Here is a 22,572-nt window from a genome sequence, read left to right as displayed (position 1 = left end):
GAACTCTGCCTAGAAGGCCATCATCCCGGAGTCGCCTCTTCACTGTTGACATTGAGACTGGTGTTTTGCAGGTACTATTTAATGAAGCTGCTAGTTGAGGACTAGACACTCTAATGTACTTGTCCTCTTGCTCAGTTGTGCACCGGGCCTCCCACTCCTCTTTCTATTCTGGTTAGGGCCAGTTTGCACTGTTCTGTGAAGGGAGTAGTACACAGCGTTGAACCAGATCTTCAGTTTCTTGGCAATTTCTTGCATGGAACAGCCTTCATTTCGCAGAACAAGAATAAACTGACGAGTTTCAGAAGAAAGTTATTTGTTTCTGGACATTTTGAGCCTGTAATCGAACCCACAAATGCTGTAGCTCCAGATATTGAACTAGTCTAAAGAAGGCCCGTTTTATTGCTTCTTTAATCTGAACAATAGTTTTCAGCTGTGCTAACATAATTGCAAAAGGGTTTTCTAATGATCAATTAGCCTTTTAAAATGATAAACTTGGATTAGCTAACACAACGTTCCATTGGAACACAGGAGTGATGGTTGCTGATAATGGGCCTCTGTACACCTATGTAGATATTCCATAAAAAAACAGGCGTTTTCAGGTACAATAGTAATTTATAAGATTAACAGTATTTGTATTTTTGATCAATTTGATGTTATTTTAATAGACAAAAAAAATTGCTTTACTTTCAAAAACAAGGACATTTCTAAGTGACCCCAAACTTTTGAACGCTAGTGTATGTATGTACTGTATGTATGGAGCATAATGTATTTACAGTTTTATTCACATGTTTTCAAGTACTGGTTACAAACAATGCATTCCGATTATTGCATAGATTGTAATGGACACCTTTGATGAGTGTAAAAATACTTTTTTGAAGGTTGTACTGATTATAATTAGCTAATGCTAAGCTATTTGCTAGCTATGTTTGGCACCATGTTTGCTGACATCATGCAATGCATTGTGAGTGTCACGTAAACGTCTGTCAGACCAAATATTTTATAATAAGGTGAAGGAATGGTTCACTTATCTTTCAGGTAAAAGGTGAATGATCGTAGACGACACACCCCCTTCAACATGCATACTGCAAACAGGCCAACCTCATCTTGTCTCCTCTTATTATTTTTGGTTGACGCGAAAAACAAACATGGCGGCGTGCACAAACTACCCATCATTGGATTACTTTCGATTTCTATAAAGTGTTTTACTCAATTATTTCGATCAATGTTGAGCTCACCCGTGATGTGATGAATTACTAATGTAGCTTACATTTTACGGGTTGGATGATTGTGTATACTGTTCCTACTTCTGTGAATGTCTGAACATTGCATCCAAAAATAAACTTGTCACATTCAGGACATAACTTTGTAAGGACTGTGTTTCTGCTAAATGTTTCTGTTAAAAAACAGTGTGGCTACCTCAAATGCTGACTGTTGCATCAATCGAAACTGGACGTTCTAAATAAGCGTTCTAATCATACCGGTTTAAGCGTAGAGACCACTGAGACCACTGACCGCTGCAGAGACCACTGTAGAATGATCACACCTGTTTGTTGTTACATGTGAAAAGGTTAAATACCAATCTTAGAATGTTCCCTGAACGTTACTAAAGATTTCTTGTGGTTTTTATGGAATGTTTTCTTAACGTTCGCGGAACAATTTGAGAACATGGCTTTAAATACAACCATGAAGAAACTTGCAGAAAATGTTATGCTAGAGTACGTACATACCCTTAGAAGAACGTTTCTTATTGTTCTCTGAACAATTTGAGAACATAACTTTAAATAGCACCATGAGGAAACCTGTAGGAAATGTTATGCTGAAGTATTGAAATTCCCATAGAAGGACATTGTTTCTTAACGTTTGTGAACATTTCCAATGTCAAACCAGTTGGAGAACATTCCTAGAACATTACCAAAATGTAAAATACATGTAACCAACTTTTAGGAAACATTCTGTTAAAGTATTGAAATACCAAGTATATAACATTTTTTTTGTGAAGTTCCTTAAATGTGCTCAGAATGTTCCAAAGCCAAGCAACCATCATGCACCATTCCCAGAAAGTTGTGGGAAGGTTGAATGCAAGATAACAATAGGACAACAACGCTCTCACCAAGTTTGAAGAAACATGTGGTTCTCAGAACATTATGTGTCAGCTGGGTTACAACTGTGAAATGTGATGTCATGAGACTGAAGTGAGAACAGGCAACAGTGTGCTTTCCTTATTGTTGTTCACCAGATTCACGAGATCTGTTTATGGGCAGGCATGGGATGTCTTCCTGTTGATAGCGACAGTTCTGCTTTTACCGTACCCTATAATCATGGGGTTATTGTAACAACACAGAAGAGTGACCTATCATGACTACGTTATATATTTCTTATAATATGTTAAGCATATCTCTTCTTTTCTACATTATTCTCTTTTCATTGATACAATTTTTATCCACTCCTCCAGTTGAATATTTAAGCCTGTGTGTTGGCCCATGTGTGTAAAGTTGTGCTATAGTCATCAATGACCTGCCTAACTGTAACTGTGAGACTACATGTTGGTCTACTTATATAGAGTATCATTAACTTAACTCTGCAAAATACCAGACACCCTTATAGTGAGAGCGACCTTACTTTGTAGATTTATTGCTTGTTATATGTATAATGTATAGTGACATCCTGTTTAATAATTAGTCTAGCATTGTGTCTGGATGTTGAAAATGTGAGGATGGGTGGTATTGCTCACTGGGGTGTTGGCTGGTTATATCACTCACAGGTTGGAGGTGTGAAAGGATGTGGTGAGAAAGATGAAAGATGAATGCTACATGGTTGGAAGCATGTGGATATGTGCACATGCCTGTATTGATGTGCACATATGTGTGTATCTCCCCATTTCAGTGTTATCCAACACGATGAGGTGTGTATATTCCTATTTCTTTGTCTTTTTCACCACCCAAGGGCTCAGCTGTAGTTTTTTATCTTTCTACCTCTGTGGTAAGAATATAGACCTTTAGCTAGTCATGCCATCTCTAGGTGATCGCCACACACTACAATATACCTCCATTTTCTATTAATTTATGATATTTACAGTGCATTCGGAAAGTATTCAGACCCCTTAACTTTTTCCACCTTTTGTTACGTTACAGACTTATTTTAAAACGGATTAAGCATATTTTTTCATCAGTCTACACACAATACCCCATAATGACAAAGTGAAAACAGGTTTTAATAAATGTCTTATTTACGTTAGTATTCAGGCCCTTTGCTATGACACTCAAAATTGAGCTCGGATGCATCCTGTTTCCATTGATCATCCTTGAGATGTTTCTACAACTTGACTGGAGTCCGCCTGTGGTAAATTCAATAGATCGGACATGATTTGGAAAGGCACACACCGGTCTATATAAAAGGTCCCACAGTTGACAGTGTATGCAAGAGAAAAAAACAAGCCATGAGGTCGAGGAACAGATCTGGGGAAGGGTAGAAAAAAAAAATCTGCCGCATTGAAGGTCCCCAAAAAACAGTGGCCTCCATCATTCTTAAATGGATGAAGTTTGGATGCACCAAGACTGTCCCTAGAGCTGGCCTCCCAGTCAAACCGAGCAATTGGGGGAGAAGGGCCTTGGTCAGGGAGGTGACCAAGAACCTGATGGTCACTCTGACAGAGCTCCAGAGTTCCTCTGTGGAGATGGGAGAACCTTCCAGAAGGACAACCATATATGCAGCACTCCAGCAATCAGGCCTATATTGCAGAGTGGCCAGATGGAAGCCACTCCTCAGTAAAAGGCAGATGACAGCCGGCTTAGAGTTTGCCAAAAGGCACCTAAAGACTCAGACCATGAGAAACAAGATTCTTTGGTCTGATGAAACCAAGATTGAACTCTTTGGCCTGAATGCCAAGCTTAACATCTGGAGGAAACCTTGCACCATCCCTATTGTGAACCATGGTGATGGCAGAATCATGCTATGGGAATATTATTCAGTGACAGGGACTGGGAGACTAGTCAGGATCGAGGGAAAATATAAACGGAGCAAAGTCCAGAGAGATCCTTGAGGAAAACCTGCTACAGAGCTCTCAGGACCTCAGACTGGTGTGAAGGTTAATCTTCCAACAGGACAATGACCCTAAGCAAACAGCCAAGACAATGCAGGAGTGGCTTAGGACAAGTCTCTGAATGTCCTTGAGTGGTCCAGCCAGAGCCCGGATTTGAACCCAATCTAACATCTCTGGAGAGACCTGAAAATAGCCATGCAGCGACGCTCCTCATCCAACCTGACCGAGCTTGAGAGGATCTGCAGAGAAGAATGGGAGAAACTCCCCAAATACAGGTGTGCGAAGCTTGTAGTGTCATACCCAAGAAGATTCTGCTGTAATCGCTGCTAAAGGTGCTTCAACAAAGTACTGAGTAAAGGGTCTGAATACTTATGTAAATTTAATATTTCTGGTTTTTATTTGTAATAAATGTGGGATTTAAAAAAAATGTGTTTGTTTTTTCATTATGTGGTCTTGTGTGTAGATTGATGTAGAAAAAATGAACAATTCAATCCATTTTAGAATAAGGTTGTAAGATAAACAAAATGTGGAAAAAGTCGAGAGGTCTGAATACTTTCCGAATGCACTGTAACTACAATTTGGGGCAGTCTTTACCTGCATTTACCTGTATAATAAGACATATTTGTGCTGCCAAATGACACATTTTTTTTGTCACCAGCATTTTTTCCCCTGGTCGTTGTTGTAAATGAGAATGTGTCCACAATCAACTTACCTAATAAATGAAAACTAAACACCAAACACAAACAGTGCACATATTACTAATAACATGTGCTATCTGTTTATTAGTGTTGCCTGCATATGATGGCAAAAGAGTTAGATATGAAGCATGACGCACTTCCCCTTTTTTACAGGAACGTGCACTCACAACCAGTTTCCTGACCCGTTAAAGTACCAATGCATCCAGCCCCAACCGCCCCTCTCTGACTCAAGCCTGTGTATTGTCAGAGGTAAGTACTGATCGGTCTCTTTGCTTTACATTTCATACAGAGATACTTCAATTTGGACTGTTAATGTTAAAATGTCAGCCTAAAATGTATAATTGCTCTTTGTTACAATTAGGGATAACATTGTCTCAGACAATAGGGATAATATTCAGATATATTCTATTATACATTTTAAGTATAGAATCAAGGCACTCATTCAGGTGGGCACCTGTGCTATTTACTTTTGGCAAAGCTTGTGCTTTGGTTATGTAGTTTGTATAAGGTTAGAGCACCGCTTCACTTGCACATGGAGGGGAATTCATTGTGCAAGAGCCAATGCACTGTTGGAATATCGTACACTTTTGGAATTTCACATTTCGTACTGCACTGGAAATGTGTTTTATAGTATATAGAAAGAGCCAGCAGAGGAAACACATGAGAGGTTTTGGCTCGTCTAATGTGACACAAGAAGCCTCCGAAACAGTCACATTTGGTGTGTGGTTATTTACCCCCTCACAATGTGTGGGTGAAGGTATGGTAGTGTGGTAGAGGTTCACTCCAGAGTCAAAAAGCATATCAATTGTCACCACAACAATTGCCAAATATCACACTCAGTGCAAAATTATAGATTTAATAGACAATATTTTTTATTACAACATCTATAACACATGGTCTAGTTCATATTTGCACAGGACTAGTATTACTAGATCATTATAATTATTGCCCCATGTAATACTTTTTGTCATTCAGTATTTACTATTATGATACAGAAGCCTGGAGGCTGTTCTAGGCTTGATGATATTTCAACTTGACGAGGGATATCCTAATATTGGCTTTCAGTTCAGAAAGAAGTCTAAATAACAATGCACTTCAAAGAAGAAGCATAAACTGTATGCAGTCATTTAACCTCAAACTCTGACGCCCACTGGTGGCATTTTCTAAAGGTACATTTCGGTTTCAAAACTATAAGTCCTACACATGCTTAATACTGTTAGAATGGTAAGAACTGTGGGATTCTGATAAGGGAAACAATGTGACTACTACAGAGCCTGAGCTACAACCCTTGAAATGTACAGTTTTAGTTTTTTGTCGGGGGGATTTTTTTGTTGGGGAATAACAGATTTCAAATTCTAGGTTTGAAATAAAATATGTCACCAATTACTGTTCCAAAAGGATAAAACAAAGATTCTGATCTTTGACCTAATGATGACGCTCTAAACATGCACATATTCTCATAGGAACGCAGCCATTTTAAATGCACAGGGCTTGTGCAATGTGTTTTCTTCTTACAGGAATGATATACATAGGAGGAAGCTGAAATCTCTATCTATCTATTGATTTACAGTAAATATAACCCCTGTCTGATTCCCAGTTCGTCCACTAGATGGCAGTAGGTGATCACATGACGTCTCTTGGCCACTTGAAACCATTTGGGATTTTGGTTAGTGAGTCACTGTGCCAAATGGCTAAATGGATTTTCAAACCTGACATCTTAAAACGACCTTAGCAACCAGGGCTTTCAAGTTATGGAGTAGAACTAATTAAAATATGACACAGGCAGGTGAGGAAACTTCAAACGTATTTTCCCATTCACTTTTCCTATTGTAAACGATGAGCTAGATCAACGGCACATGTGGAGGACTCATACAAGGTGATGTGGACGGAGAAGGAAATGCATTGCTTTACAATCACCACCAGGGTGTACCATTTCCATGCATACTAAATGCTTGCACTTCTGATGACTTGACCTACATTTCCTACTCTATGAATATGACCATAGCGTATTATTTATGGTCTTTATGGTCAAATCATACTGCATTGCTAGCAGTATGATTTGAGTTGTGACAAGCTACATCACATTACACTTTAGCTTGATGTATTTAGCTAGTTACTGTATTATTCCCCTTTCATCTGTGGTATCATACCTAGCCTGGCTCGCTAGCGTTATAAATTAATGTTGTAAAACAAAAAGTAACTACCAAACTCGCCGGACCTGGTACCTTGTCCAAAACAAACACTCAGAATTTAACAGGTTTTAATTCATTGGCACTATAGTCTGCCAAATCTTGTTTTAAAACGGTTTTCAGATCCCAGACAGGATCTTTTTACATGAATCTAAATGTCTGCCTGATCATAGGTTATCTGTGTGAAGTCATTGTTACCATGGCATGGAGTTCCAACAGCACCAAACTGGACAACACCACCTTGTCCCTGTTCCAGAACGTGACAGCCAGTACAGCAATCTCCATTGTCTACATTGTGGTCACCATCATCAACCTGGTAGGAAACAGCCTCTCCATGTGGCTCCTCCTCTTCCATACTTCTCCCAAAACTCCCTCCATCATCTTCATGATCAACCTGACCCTGACTGACCTGACCTTGGGCCTCGTCCTGCCCTTCCAGATCATGTATCAGATGCAAGGGTATAATTGGAGCCTGGGCCCGGGCATGTGCAGGTATTCTTGTTTTATTCTTGTTTTATTCTTTTGACTATCATTTATTTATCCTGATCAGTCCCATTGAGGTAGATGTGCCTTTTACAAGCCCTGGACAAGAGCCAACAACTTTCTTTCATCACGGATTAATAATGATTCATTATATTCTGATCTTCCACAGGCTCTTGACCCTGGTGTTCTTTGCCAACATGTACTGCTCAATTCTAACTATGACCGCCATCAGTGGAGACCGCTACCTGGGCATCTGCCGGCCCATGCTCTTCTGTGAGACCAGGGAAAGGAAGTCATTCGCTGTGATTGTCTGCTTCGCCATGTGGACAGTCGTCCTATTGGTCCTGTACCCACTCACTATAACCGACCTGACGTTCCACGTTCCAGAACTCAGGATTACCACCTGCTTCGACGTTCTGAAGAGGGACATGCTTCCATCCATGGTGGCCTGGGCTGCCTTCCTCCTTGCACTGTTTGTCATCCTCTTCCTCATCCCGTTCTGCATCACTGTTTTCTGCTACATCAGCATCATCCGCAAGCTGGCCCGAGACTCCAAGACCAAACAGAAGGATAAGGCTATTGGTCTCGCCGTCACCGTCCTAACGGTCTTTACGCTCTGCTTCACTCCCAACAACATCCTCCTCCTGGCTCACACCATCCGGAGGCTCTTCTACGGGGACTCCCTCTACATGGCCTACAAGCTGACTCTCTCCCTCAGTTGCTTCAACAGCTGCCTGGACCCCTTCATCTACTACTTTGCCTCTAGGGAGTTCCGGAAGAAGTTGAGGCAGATGCTAAGGCTGAGAACACCGAGCAGTCTGGACACAGGGAAGACAGACCTGCACAGAGAGAGCCTGTACTCCGCCCAGTATGTGTCTGAGGGACAGGGTAGAGAGAACGGGAGAGTGTCTGTTAAACAACACTGTTAAAAAACAGAGAGAGGGCCTCCAGAGTGGTGCAGCGGTCCAAGGCACTGCATTGCAGTGTTAGAGGCGTCATTACAGACTCGGGTTCTGTCGCAGCCAGCCGTGACCGGGAGACACATGAGGCGGCGCACAATTGGCCAAGTGTCGTCCAGGTTAGGGGGAGGGTTTGGCCGGCCGGGATGTCTTTGTTCCATTACACTCTAGCGACTCCTTGTGGTGGGCCAGGCGCATGCACGTTCCTCTGACAGATTGGTGCAGCTGGCTTCCGGGTTAAGCGAGCAGTGTGTCAAGAAACAATGTGGCTTTGCAGGGTCGTGTTTCAGAGGACGAATGGGTCTTGACCTTCGTCTTTCCCGAGTCCGCATGGGCGTTGCAGCGATGGGACTAGACTCTAACTACAAATTGGGGAGAAAAGGGGGTAAAAATTACAACAACAAAAACTGAGAGAGATGTCATTTTGTAATATCCCCTGTTCAGATAATTTCACAGGAATGTTTTTGTGTGCTGTATATAGACCCAGTAACAAACCAGGCTAGATGGTGCTTCAAAAAGTTAGTAAAATAGGGTAATTTATTTTGTGAAGGACTGTTGCAAACTTGCATAAAGATATCAATGAGATGTGTGTGGCTAAGTGAAAGCCAGGCTCCTTTTACCGCAAATGTGATCTCTGCCTCCTGCCAATTCGGGCGGATTCATTGTTTCATTGTGTGAATTATTAAACCTACCTACTGGGGTCATTTCAACGAAATTACATTGAAGCAATGTGGAATAGACAATGAATTGATTTCTCTGCCCAGTGGGTACCTTTGTACCTGCAGCATAAATGTTTATCCATTCCCCACTAATTATATCACCAGTAATGAATTTAATGTTAATCTCCGTCATCTAGAATGTTAGGGTGTTTAAATCACGAAATTCTATTCATTCATGAAATAAATATTAATTTACCATTCTCATTCTCTGAGATTTTGATGTTATTTTCCCAATGTGGAACATTGGAACACTCAATAAGTAAATATATTTTAAAAATTATAATAATTGCACTTGTCTTTTCCTACTAGCACTGACTTAGCTGATTAACTTCTTATTGAGGAATTTCCTTTTTACTTTGACTGTGATATATGGTCGTCCCATCTAGCTATCTTAAGATACATGTAGTGTAAGTCGCTCTGGATATGAGTGTCTGCTAAATTACTAAAATGTAAATGTAAACATTTCTAACCTAGCTACCTTAAGATGAATGCACTAACTGTAAGTCGCTCTGGATAAAAGTGTCTGCTAAATGAGTAAAATGTAAAAATATAAACATCTGAGCGTGCATAGAAAGATAACTTTATGGCCTGTGTGCTACGATTGGGTTCAGTACTATGAAAAGTGTTGAATTTAGGAACTGTGATAAAATGTTGAGATTGTCTTATTTAGATGCATTCACCAATGTAATGATGGATATGGGAATTGCCTTTGCAAGTGCATATGTATCGGTTTGAGGTCCTGTGATTCAGATTCCTTTTGGTTTCTTGGCATGGACACGGGTAGCCTTTGCCGGCCGAGAGTACTTAGTACTTCTAAACAGAGTTCCAGTAGTAATTTGCAAACCTAGCACAAACCGATTCTACATGTAGAAATGGTTGAAAATGTCGGCAGTCAGACACCCACAGGTGGGTGGTCCCGAAAACACACCACGCGGTCAGCGAGCGAAGAAACAGCAGATGAGGGGTCTTGAAAACCTGTGTCTGTTCAGATGCTACAGGTTGAGCCTGATTTAGAGGTTATCTATTTTGGCTGTTGCCAGTGTATATATTAAAAATCTAAACAACAATATCTAGAAAACAATTGATCCAGATGATTAGAAAAATTATAGGCCCGTCTCAAACCTCCCTTTTCTTTCAAAGATTCTAGAGAAAACTGTTGCTCAGCAGCTTTCCTTCTTCCAACAGCACCACCATGAGGCCAAACACAAGAATACTCCACAGCCCCCATACTCAACTCCAAAGCTTGAAGCCAGTTCCACTGCATTTTTTCATTGTTCCCCTCTAAAAAAGGACTGATATATATCTGGGACACCAGGTGGGTAAAATTCATTATCAGGAAGAACAGAAAACCAGCAGGCTCCGGACCTCATAGTGTAAGAGTTGAATACCCCTGCTCTACAGGTTAGCTAGACTCACATCCCTGAGAATGTGTGCCAAATTCCATAACTCAGAGTCAAACAGATCAAGAGATATTAATAGGTGCCTGTTATAGACCCACCATGTGGTTGATCAGAATATTTTTTTGCATATATTGAGTCTTGACAGAGTTCTGAATGTTTGTATCAAGATGTGTTACAATATGAATAACCATGTCTGATTTATATGCATTGATTTGCTTGATATGTTCTATTACATTGCGCCTTCGCTGTTGGATCACCATGAAAGACCTGTAAATAAAGTCTACACCTTGAGCACTTGGCTTAAGCTGATTTCCTTACATTACGACTGCTACAGTTCCATATTTTGGAAATAGAAAAAAATATATAAAATAATATTACCAAAGAAACATGGGGAAAAAATGATGAAGAGGGTTTCCATAGGACGTGCTAGACATCAAATGAAGCCCTATACTATGTTCAACTTAAAATTAAAATGGATCTGTAGCAGTTTTGAAAATGGTATTATTCTATGGTTGCCTTTGACACCCATATGAAAATGTCAAATATGTTTTGTAATTGATCATTAAGCTTTAGACATCCAAATGTTTACCACCAGTCATTATACAATAAACATTTCCACCTGACACTATATATCAATTAAATTACAAAGGAACACTGCAAAAGTTTGACTTGTAGTCTTTTTCTAGGATAGGTCAGGTCTATGTCCCTCCTCCTGCTTTCTGTTGATATAATTCCGCTGGATGGCGCTGTCACATCAGGGACCTGGCACTGCTTATTGACAGCTGCTATTTGGAATTCTCATGCTTCTGGTAAGAAAATTACATTTTATCTGGATATGTTTTCAGACTTTTATTACGGAACGTGTTATACTCATGTTTTCTTGCAATAGTCAGTATTTCAGTCAGCTGTTCAGCCCTATGTGAGATCGATGTTGTTGTTTGAGCTTGTTCTTATCAAAACATCGAGATAGAAACGAGATGAGAAACGTTAGGTAGGCCTACTACACTATTCAAATATCATGCCACACCGTCAAAAGACATTTACTGTACAAGTAGCCAGCCCATGACATTCGTATCGGAATGAACTAGTGAAACATGGGGGATGGGAACCGAAAGGCTGGAGGAAGCAGTCACAGCAGAGAGGAAAAGGCGAAGAGAGAGGGATAAATGGGCACAATCTGTCTTCTCCAGCAGGTGGCGTTTTGTATTTTTTTCGCTTACCAAGCGAGGAATTTTTGTATCGAGGTCAATGAGTGTGTCGAATTTGGTTAACAAAATATGTAATGGCTTATTTGCTAGGTGTGGTTTATTTAATCTAATAGAAGCGTTTTAACGGCGAGGTTGTTACGAATGTACTGATATAAGTAGGACACGTTACATCCGGCAACTGAGAAAAAACACTTTATAGCCTAGTCGTCACTCTTACCCCAGCCTATTTCTATCTTCTTACATTGTGATTTTTAACCTAAACTTCACCACACTGCTAACCGTATGCCTAACTTTAACGTTAAATTAAGACCAAAAAGAATAGTCAATTATTGACTTTGTTTTTGGTAACTAATGGAAACCGTTGTGCCCTCTCATTGGCTAGAAGGATCCCACCTGATCTTCCCTTTTCCCAGCTGCCTTCCATTTTTGAAGATATTTATTTTCATTGTTAGAATGGCCAATTTAATGGAAAATCTGTGGTCCCCTTTACAACTGTGTTCACTAGTTACCACAGCCACAAAGTCATAAACACCGCCTATTTCTGCTTTAACCTAACCACATTGCTAATGTCATGCCTAATCCTACCCTTAAATTAAGACCAGGAAGCACATTTTTGTCTCATTCATTTTTACGATATTGCCCACGTTGACTTTGTGGCTGTAGTAAGAAGTGATAATACGGAATTCTGAGTGCTTCTCGAAGCGTTCATTCAAACGGCGTGCTTTATAATCACTGGCAGATAGATAACACGTATTGTACACGGAATTCTGAGTGCTTCTCGAAGCGTTCATTCAAACTGCGTGCTTTATGATCACTGGCAGATAGATAACACGTATTGTACACGGAATTATTGGCTATCTATCTGCCAGTGATCATAAAGCACGCAGTTTGAATGAACGCTTCGAGAAGCACTCAGAATTCCGTGTACAATACGTGTTATCACTTCTTGCCACAAAGTCAACGTTGGGGATATCGTAAAAATTCATGTCAAAAATGTGCTTGGTCATAATTTAAGGTTAGGATTAGGCATGCAGTTAGCAGTGTGATTAGGTTATAAAGCAGAAATAGGCGGTGTTTATGACTTTGTGGCTGTGGTAAGTAGTGAACACAGTTGTAAAGGGGACCACAGATTTTCCAATAAATTGACCAGATACTCCATTGGACATTCTAACAATGAAAATAAATATCTTCAAAAATGGAAGGCATCCGGGAAGAGGGAAGATCAGGTGGGATCCTTCTAGCAGATAGCCAATGACTAGTTGGGGTGGGCATGTTGCTCATATTTTGATCAGGAAGGCTATATCCTGTGGCGGTAATACAATAGTAATTCTCAGATCAATTTGTATTCATGCTTCGATATCATGTCGGGCCGAACAACGCCCCATGACCTTATTCATGATACAGCATTGCATCTTGTGTCTTATTGCTTAAATACTTGCTTGGAAGTAGATGTATTTATATTAATGGTGCATGACTTAATTCACTATGGGCCTAGTATAATCAACATTTTGTAATGATGACCATTTCAGATGATATGATAGTTATTCTGTTCCACGCCCGGTTTCCCGATAGCGATGGAATTTATATTACATGCTGACCAGACCAGACACGTCGCTTGGGTCGCAACATAAATTTAGAAATCCATGTTATTCAATTATTGCACCCACACTGCACACGAGCATCTTCGCTGACAAGGGCTAAAATAGAACTCCTTTCTATTTCTGACAGATCGTGCTGAAAGTCCTGCATCTCCCATTTCCTCATTGGTTTATAGAAGCAGGTACACATGTGCCATCTCCTCATTGGTTATACCCACGTGGGTGATTGAAAGACGAACTGTTTTGCCGGTCGTAGTGGTAATACTATGAAAGTATAGATGCCGATCACCATATAAGTTCAAAGATGAAAAAGCCGGGAAGGAGGAGAGATGACTTGAAACGATTCGGTTGGCTGTTTTATGTGTGGATTAATTGTCAGAGTAGAGGACCTTGTGCATTTCAGGTAAAATAACAACTCAATGTTTATATCCCAGGACCAATTATCTAGCAACAGCAAGCTAGCTAAATAACACAAATTAGCTAGCTAACTAGCTAAATTGCCATACATGTTTAATGCTTTTCGACCTGTCCCCAAATGAATGTCATTGGTTCAGAGTTTTTGATATTTTAACCTGCGTGCCGTGATAGCGTTTGGTGTAGGGAGACAAAACATTTATGCACGATGGCGCACGCAGCCGGTTTGGTGGGCTTACGAGTGTTTTAACATGCATCTTTCCTACAACGACCGAAGATGTAACTTGTGTTTTCCAAAACGCCACTCGAGAACGTACACTAAAAAGTGCATTGTTTAGCCATATGTCGATACTCTACTGTGTAGCACCCACTTGAGTGATGCTACACTGCCGCTGAAAACTCACGATACAGGCGATTGTATTAGAATTTACATTCATTCTCCATTCTTTACATTTACACCTTTGGTTTAAATTCATATCATTCGCAACTCCAACAGCTTATTTGTTTCTTCTTCTGACAACAGGCGTTGTCTTTTCACCCAGGTACACACACGCCTGGGACTCCTGGGAGATGACAGCATAGGTACTAATTATCCTATTTAAATATGTGACAGCCAGCAAGGTGTAGAATACACACAAAGGGATTGTTCAGTAGAGCACTATGATAAGGGTGTTGCAGATACAGTTGAAACTGATTTTAAATGGGTTAAGTGCAAACTAATTTTAAGTGCATGTCTAGTTCACAATCAGTCAAATAACAAACACCATCATTGCTCTTACTCCAGACATCTGCACAGTCTTGTTTAGTGCACACATTCAAGGCAGCCCCAAGCCATTTTTCAGGAGTCAGCTGTATCTGGTAGAAAAACACACATTTGTGACTCTATTTTATATTATCTCAAGTTTTTCTGTACTTTACCATGTCCATCTCAAATCAAATTGTATTTGTCACATACACATGGTTAGCAGATGTTAATGTGAGTGTAGAGAAATGCTTGTGCTTCTGGTTCCCAATAGTGCAGTAATATCTAACATGGAATCTAACAGTTCCACAACAACTACCTAATGCACACAAATCTAAAAGGGGTGAATGAGAATATGTACATATAAATATATGGATAGGCAAGGTGCAATAGATGGTATAAAGTACAGTACATACAGTTGAAGTCGGAGGTTTACGTACACCTTGTCAAATACATTTAAAATTAGTTTAACAATTGCTGACATTTTAATCAGAGAAAAAATTCCCTGTTTTAGGTCTGTTAGGATCACCACTTTATTTTAAGATTGTGAAATGTCAGAATAATAGTAGAGAGAATGATTTATTTCAGCATTTATTTCTTTAATCACATTCCCAGGGGGTCAGAAGTTTACATACACTCAATTAGTATTTGGTAGCATTGTCTTTAAATTGTTTAACTTGGGTCAAACGTTTCAGGTAGCCTTCCACAAGCTTCCCACAATAAGTTGGGTGATTTTGGCCCATTCATCCTGACAGAGCTGTGTAACTGATTCAGGTTTGTAGGCCTCCTTGCTCGCACACACTTTTTCAGTTCTGCACACAAATTCTCAATATGATTGAGGTCAGGGCTTTGTAATGGCCACTCCAATACGTTGACTTTGTTGTCCTTAAGCCATTTTGCCACAACATTGGAAGTATGCTTGGGGTCATTGTCCATTTGGAAGACCCATTTGCGACCAAGCTTTAACTTCCTGCCTGATGTCTTGAGATGTTGCTTCAATATATCCACCTAATTTTCCTCCACATGATGCCATCTATTTTGTGAAGTGCACCAATCCCTCCTGCAGCAAAGCACCCCCACAACATAATGCTGCCACCTGCGTGCGTCACGGTTGGGATGGTGTTCTTCGGCTTGCAAGCCTCCCCCTTTTCCTCCAAACATAACGATGGTCCTTATGGCCAAACAGTTCTATTTTTGTTTCATCGGACCAGAGGACATTTCTCCAAAAAGTATGATCTTTGTCCCCATGTGCAGTTGCAAACCGCAGTCTGGCTTTTTTATGATGTTTTTGGAGCAGTGGCTTCTTCCTTGCTGAGCGGCCTTTCAGGTTATGTCGATATAGGACTCGTTTTACTGTGGATATAGATACTTTTGTACCTGTTTCCTCCAGCATCTTCACAAGGTCCTTTGCTGTTGTTCTGAGATTGCTTTGCACTTTTCTCACCAAAGTACGTTTATCTCTAGGAGACAGAACGCGTTTCCTTCCTGAGCGGTATGACAGCTGCGTGGTCCCATGGTGTTTATACTTGCGTACTATTGTTTGTACAGATGAACGTGGTACCTTCAGGCATTTTGGAAATTTCTCCCAAGGATGAACCAGACTTGTGGAGGTCTACACATTTTTTTTTCTCAGGTCTTGGCTGATTTCTTTTAATTTTCCCATGATGTCAAGCAAAGAGGCACTGAGTTTTAAGGTAGGCCTTAAAATGCATCTACGAGTACACCTCCAATTGACTCAAATGATGTAAATTAGCCCATCAGATGCTTCTAAAGCCATCAGATAATTTTCTGGAATTTTCCAAGCTGTTTAATAAAGGCAGTCAACTTAGTGTATGTAAATGTCTGACCCACTGGAATTGTGATACAGTGAAATCATCTGTCTAAACAATTGTTGGAAAAATTACTTGTCATGCACAAAGTAGAGGTCCTAACCGACTTGTCAAAACTATAGGTTGTTAACAAGAAATTTGTGGCGTGGTAGAAAAACGAGTTTTAATGACTCCAACCTAAGTGTATGTAAACTTCCGACTTTCAACTGTACATATGAGATGAGTAATGTAAGTGGCATTGTTTAAAGTGACTGGTGATCCATTTGTTAAAGTGGCCAGTGATTGGGTCTCCATGTTGGCAGCAGCCTCTCTGAGTTAGTGATTGCTGTTTAGCAGTCTGATGGCCTTGAGATAGAAGCTGTACTTCAGTCTCTTGGTCCCAGTTTTGATGCACCTGTACTGACCTCACCTTCTGGATGGTAGCGGTGTGAACAGGCAGTGGCTCAGGTGGTTGTTGTCTTTTGTTATCGTTTTTGCCTTCCTGTGACATTGGGTGCTATAGGTGTCATGGAGGGCAGGTAGTTTGCCCCTGGTGATACGTTGTACAGACTGCACCACTCTCTGGAGAGCCTTGCGGTTGAGGGCGGAGAAGTTTCCGTACCAGGCTGTGATACATCCCGACAGGATGCTCTCGCTTGTGGATATGTAAAAGTTAGTCAGGGTTTTGGGTGACAAGCCAAATTTCTTCTTCCTCCTGAGGTTGAATAGGCGCTACTGCGCCTTGTCCACCCACACAGACAGTGTGGTGAAACATTTCAGTTTGTCGTTGATGCGTATGCCGAGGAACTTTAAACATTCCACTTTCTCCGCTGCTGTCCCTTTGATGTGGATAGGGGGGCTAATCTAATCTAATCCTGCTACAACAGGGCTAATCTAATTTCCACCGTGAGTACACTTCCAATTGAAAGTCCACAGAAAACAAATGAATGCTACACATTTCGACCGTCTTTTTCAGGCAGTGCTTGTACATCTCAATGACCCTATAGGCCTCCCTCTCTATTCAACTACAGCTATTATATCTGGTTAATGATATGCTATTATTTGCTTCCCTAAATAAGGCATTGCCCCTTTTTTAAGAGCAATTGCCTGACAGCATGGACATGCTCTTGCCGGTATTTTTAATTTGTATATACCGAATGCACTGCAAGTCTATGGTGTAGTTGTACAGATCTTGTGCATCTGAGGATTTATTGTGATGCAGTATCTGCATGTCTCCCTTTTCAACAGCAACTCTGAAACATCACTGGACACATCTATACTCATAGCTCTACACTGAAACGCACACCGGCTCCTGTGGGATGATGTGAAGAGATGATAGCAGAACCTACAGTCACCTCCAGGTCCTCAGTACAGAAGTAAGAAACGTTCTTCTTAACACTATTTCATAGATGGTGTTTCAACTTTCCACTCTCTGAAACCTCTTAATTAAGCCGATTATGGAAAGATGGTAGCCAGGGTGCCTGACTGTTTCTGTTATAAACAATGCAAATGTTTTGTCTTAGCAAATAAGACAACAACAAATTGTCTAAAGCAGAAACAGACTTGCACTCAGGCTAATGCTGTTGCCGTAGCAGTAATATATCTTATGTTGGGATTCAGTCAGTTATAGATATGCCTAGTACCTTTCCAGATGTGCACTCAGTTGCGCAGCAGTAGATGGAATAGTTGGGTAGTTGACGATGGGCGGCTCCAGAGAGGGACTTGGTGGTGCTGAAGCCCCCGTATATACACCATAGATTACAACCAAGCAACCCCTAAACTACCAGAGTAAAAAATTACTGGTGCCCCACTGGAGTTGACACTTGATATAGAAATTGTTAGATTGCGTGCACTGGAAGACTTCTCTGAACGATCATGCGATGATGGGACATGCCATACTGGCCAGACAACATCAGATAAATGGGAAAGAGGGATGCTGTTTCACTCGCTTGGCTGCTTGTTGCAGGAATTAAATTCCTCTGTTTTAATACCCAATTAAAATCAAACACTCTGTCAATTCATAAGGATATGTATGACCCTTATTAGTATAAAAATGGACAGAGCCCAGATTTAAAGTCAAACAGCAGCCTTTATTCACGAGAGTACTGCCCATTACACATTTTACCACAGGTTATAAACTAAAAATGACGTCATTAGTTTCAGTACTAGCCCATGTCATCTCCGCTGTAGTACAATGACTGTATGGTTCTCACATGTCTCTCCCTATTTAAGATAATATATGACCGAGCCAAGGTCATGCTTGTGTAGATAAGCCTTCTAGCCAGACTGGCTATAAGTACTTTCATTTCTACCATCGTACAGACAGTCATTGTTCTAATTCTTGATTATATTTACACACATTATATTCAGTACTAGGATTAAAAATAAAATTCATACATATACAGTAACATAATAGTATTCTGATTAGTCAGTCCTGATTGAAATGTATACATAATTAGTCATCATTGATAAAAATTCCCTTAACACTGCTTTATCAAAGGTTTGAAATTCTGACCCAGTTTTTTATTTTTTTATTTAACCTTTATTTAACTAAGCAAGTCCGTTAAGAACAAATTCTTATTTACAATGACTGCCTACCCCGGCCAAACCCTAACCCGGACGACGCTGGGCCAATTGTGCGCCGCCCTATGGGACTCCCAATCACGGCCGGTTGTGATACAGCCTGGAACCAAACCAGGGTTTGTAGTGATGCACTGAGATGCTGTGCCAATCGGGAGCTCGAGTTGTCATGTCAACACAGCTGTCAGTGTTACGAAGCACAACCCACTATCAGGGTTGAGAGAACGGAGACTAGCACAACAGATTATTGTACATGGTGAACCCAAACCTCTCCCTGACCAGTTTCAACATGAACTGTGCTAGCTAACATAGCTAGTTTGTTGCTAGCTTGGTTTGCTCATTGCTACAGTAGCTAGCTGCATTGGTGTTTGCAATGCCCTATTTGCTAGCTAGCTAAATTGTACAGGCTGCATTTCTTGTATATACATGCTGTTACAATAACCAAACAGTTGGATAAACAAATAATTTGTGAAACCACAATGTAATGCAGCAGATGGCATGGGGTGAGTTTAGAATCTTCGAACAAGCAGCTTTAATTTGATTGGCTGTTGCATGCCATTTTAATTGTGTTTGAGTTGCTTCATGTAACAGCAAAGTTGCTTGAGATGATGTCACCTGCAACATAAATTGTGTGAAAGTTGCTTCATGTAACCCTAGCCTAAAGGCATCAGCCTGCTTCGGTTCGGCTGACTAGGCAAACCGAACGTGTGCTCGCATACTCCCTTAAAAGACCTTCGGTGAAAAAAGCGGTAATAGTACTATTTGTCCATCATGAGATGCCGTAGTCAGAATTCATCTAAAATAACTCAAGAAATGTGTCATTCCTGTTGATGTTTTTGCAGAGGAGATTGTGCAATTTTACAGCTTACTAATATGTTTTGTGCAATATTTACCAAGTGGAAAAATTTAAGATGAAAACGAGTCGTCTCTTGTTGAATGACAACAAACACTTAATTGAAGAATCCCTACTTTGGTACCAATCACCAACGGAGGGACATAGACTTCGGTTACCGACTTCGGCTTGCCTCGAAACAAATGTGCTCACGAACAGCCGGGAAAAACCCTTACCAAAGACAATTTTTTTTTGTTGAAATAACGTCACAAAATGTAATCATAATGATGCACAAACTGTTTTCGGATGGGAAGCATGCGGACGCCTTAAGGCCTGCCCATAATGCCGGCCTTCTCTATGCAGAAAATCCACTATCTACAATTGATTAAATACAGGCCTAGGTTAATCATTTTCTTAATAATGCCCTGTGTGGTAGTTGTCCATCATTATCATCTGTGATTTCCCAGTGAGAACTTGGCTGTGGACGCAAACTCCTCTGGAGCTGTCAATCACACAGTGGACGGAGCCCGGAATGAGAACAGACAGAAGAGTTTGGTGGGTGCTGATAATTGACATATTCCAATCTCACTTCTGGTCATGTAGAATTTCAATGCTGTTCATTTACACATTGTAGAATTCCAATGCTGTTCATTTACACATTGTAGAATTTCAATGCTGGTCATTTACACATTGTAGAATTTCAATGCTGGTCATTTACATATAATAGGATCCACAGGAGGCTGGTGAGCGAAGGACAGGCTCATAATAATAGCTGGAATGGAGTGAATGGAATGGTATCAAACACCTAAACCATGTGTTTTGATGTGTTTGATTCAGTTCTAGGGATTATTATGAGCCCGTCCTCCCAATTAAGCTGCCACCTGTGATAAGATCTACAATGGCACAGATAAATATTACACAGGCTACTTTACAGCCTACTACCAGGATGGGCTGTGCTTTGATTGGGGAACACTGGTGGATACTGTCTTGTTCAGTTAACATGATAATCAGATAAGGACATCAAAAATAGTTTAGTAAAGAATTTACTATGTAGACTTTGTATATAGACTTTGGGTACTCAGCCAAGAATGTTCCAGAAACAGTCTGTAAATATTCCTGTTTGGGTGTCTGTGTTTGGTTGTTGGTCTCCCTGTATTTAACCCTTCAGAGAGGGAAGAGGAGGGCACGGGGCTCTGAGAATGCCAAGCGCAGACACACCAAGGTAACCAATGGCAGTCTGGGTCGGGCACAGAACAGACACCTCAAACATGGGGACATTGAGGCCGTCACATTGTTCGAGGTGGTCACCATGGGCAGGAGTGCCATGCAGGTACGAATAAACCCACTGGGCACACACTGGTTGAATCAACAATGTTTCCATGTCATTTTAATGAAATTACAGTGAACCAATGTGGAATAGATGTTGAATTTACGTCTGTGCCTAGTGGGAAGATCTATTTTTTTTGTCATAATAATCCCTCCAACAATGATTGGATTGATCTTTAGGACTTGGTCTTGTATCTGACACCTTTGTTTCTACATGTAAAGTGGGAGAGTTTGTCTGTCTGTCTTCCCTGCAGGCTGTAGTTGATGATTGGATTGAGGCGTACATCACAGACAGAGACTCTGGCCTCCTGGACCTCATTAGCTTCTTCATCCAGTGTTCTGGTTGCAAAGGCAAGCGCACACAAACACAAAACACCCAACCCTCCCCAACACCCACCAAATGCATACATGATTAGAAGAAGTTAACTATAAGGGAATAATGTCATGTAATTCGAGTATGAGGTATTTGAATACAAGTTGTTACATACTGTAGTGTTTGTCACCCTTTCCAGGTTTGGTGACAGCTGAGATGTTCCAAAGCAGGCAGGATGATGTCATGAGGAAGATGGTGGAGGAATTGGATGAGGTGTGGGTTTGTCAGTCATTGTGTCCTCCTCTCTGTCTACCATCTGTATTTGAAGAGTTTTGTTGCAAAATGCAACACCAACCCATTTTTCAACAACAAAAATCTGAAATGCTTATGGGTACCTTTTTGTGTGTAAAATATTACTGTTCTCAGAATGTATATAATACTTTATAATAATTGTTTAGCTGTTTATATATCCAATGTTTAGCAGGAATGGAATGTTCATATGATAAATATCTCATTACTGATTTATTTTTTTAAATATACAAATATTGTGAAAGGGACTGATTGAAATTTACAGGATGGTTACCTGGAGGAAAATGGTCATGCTTTTCAAGTTCTGTCAAGGGAAGGGTTTAGATTTTTTTTTTTAATCGACTCCAGGGGAGGGCCATGTTTCTCAGTGTTTTAGAATTAGTTGCTTATTAGGCTACCTATCGGGTGTGTGCCTGATGCCGCTCCTCATCTCTGATTTTCCACTGGGCGCTTAATATTACTCCTATAGGCTATTTAGTATGGTCTCAATCAAATTATCCATAGGCTATGAAGTGCATGCTCAGAGAAGCACAGAGCAAAGTTGCATTTACAAGAGAGCTGCTGGGATAGTGTATATAAAACTAGCCTGCCTTATACACTGCAATGGATATTCTAACCCTGAGCCCCGGCCTGCTCTGCTCTTGCTGGTCAAAAGAGGCCTACCTCTTATTCCTATTTAAGAAATAAGAGTTAGGCCTACCTGTTTGACAGACAAAGTTAGGCTATAGGCTGCTATATCCATAGATGTCAGTCAATTCCTCCACCCACCATCTGCTCTTTAAATAGCCTATATGTCACGGGCTGTTAAGTTAAAACCAAGACTATTTCGGGGGGGGTACGAGTGGGTATGCCATAGGCCTACTTTTTATTAAAGGAAACGGCAAAAAGCACAGGCCTAACCCTTGTTAGCTTAAGATTTTGAAGAAAATTAAACTGATCCGATTATATAAAGTGA

The 22,572-nt window shown here is 40.6% G+C and overlaps 2 protein-coding genes across 5 annotated transcripts in view; both read left to right on the top strand.

Moving 5' to 3' along the window:
- Nucleotides 1-4,938: 4,938 nt before the first annotated feature.
- LOC139380208 (P2Y purinoceptor 8-like) lies at nt 4,939-9,755 on the top strand. Its single transcript, XM_071122692.1, has 3 exons — nt 4,939-4,986; nt 7,100-7,418; nt 7,579-9,755. Exons 2-3 carry the CDS (start codon nt 7,126-7,128, stop codon nt 8,336-8,338), a joined length of 1,053 nt encoding a protein of 350 aa, XP_070978793.1. The 5' UTR covers nt 4,939-4,986; nt 7,100-7,125; the 3' UTR covers nt 8,339-9,755.
- A 1,480-nt stretch (nt 9,756-11,235) lies between these two features.
- LOC139380197 (cohesin subunit SA-2) overlaps nt 11,236-22,572 on the top strand; it is a 43,251-nt gene continuing 31,914 nt past the window's right edge. For 2 of the 4 annotated variants that reach the window (XM_071122656.1, XM_071122654.1), the window contains exons 1-6: nt 11,236-11,296; nt 17,506-17,633; nt 20,137-20,224; nt 20,838-20,999; nt 21,250-21,346; nt 21,508-21,581. In XM_071122656.1, coding sequence (XP_070978757.1) covers nt 17,590-17,633; nt 20,137-20,224; nt 20,838-20,999; nt 21,250-21,346; nt 21,508-21,581 — 465 coding nt within the window. In that variant the 5' untranslated portion in view covers nt 11,236-11,296; nt 17,506-17,589. Of the gene's footprint in view, nt 11,297-14,230; nt 14,290-15,144; nt 15,224-17,505; nt 17,634-20,136; nt 20,225-20,837; nt 21,000-21,249; nt 21,347-21,507; nt 21,582-22,572 lie in introns of those variants that run through there. The other 2 variants (XM_071122657.1, XM_071122655.1) reach the window with 2 other exon arrangements.

This window comes from Oncorhynchus clarkii, chromosome 22 (assembly GCF_045791955.1).
Source record: "Oncorhynchus clarkii lewisi isolate Uvic-CL-2024 chromosome 22, UVic_Ocla_1.0, whole genome shotgun sequence".
Classification (NCBI taxonomy): domain Eukaryota; kingdom Metazoa; phylum Chordata; class Actinopteri; order Salmoniformes; family Salmonidae; genus Oncorhynchus; species Oncorhynchus clarkii.
The sequence above is the reverse complement of the archived record's forward strand: the minus strand, read 5'-3'. Positions and strand labels throughout refer to the sequence as shown.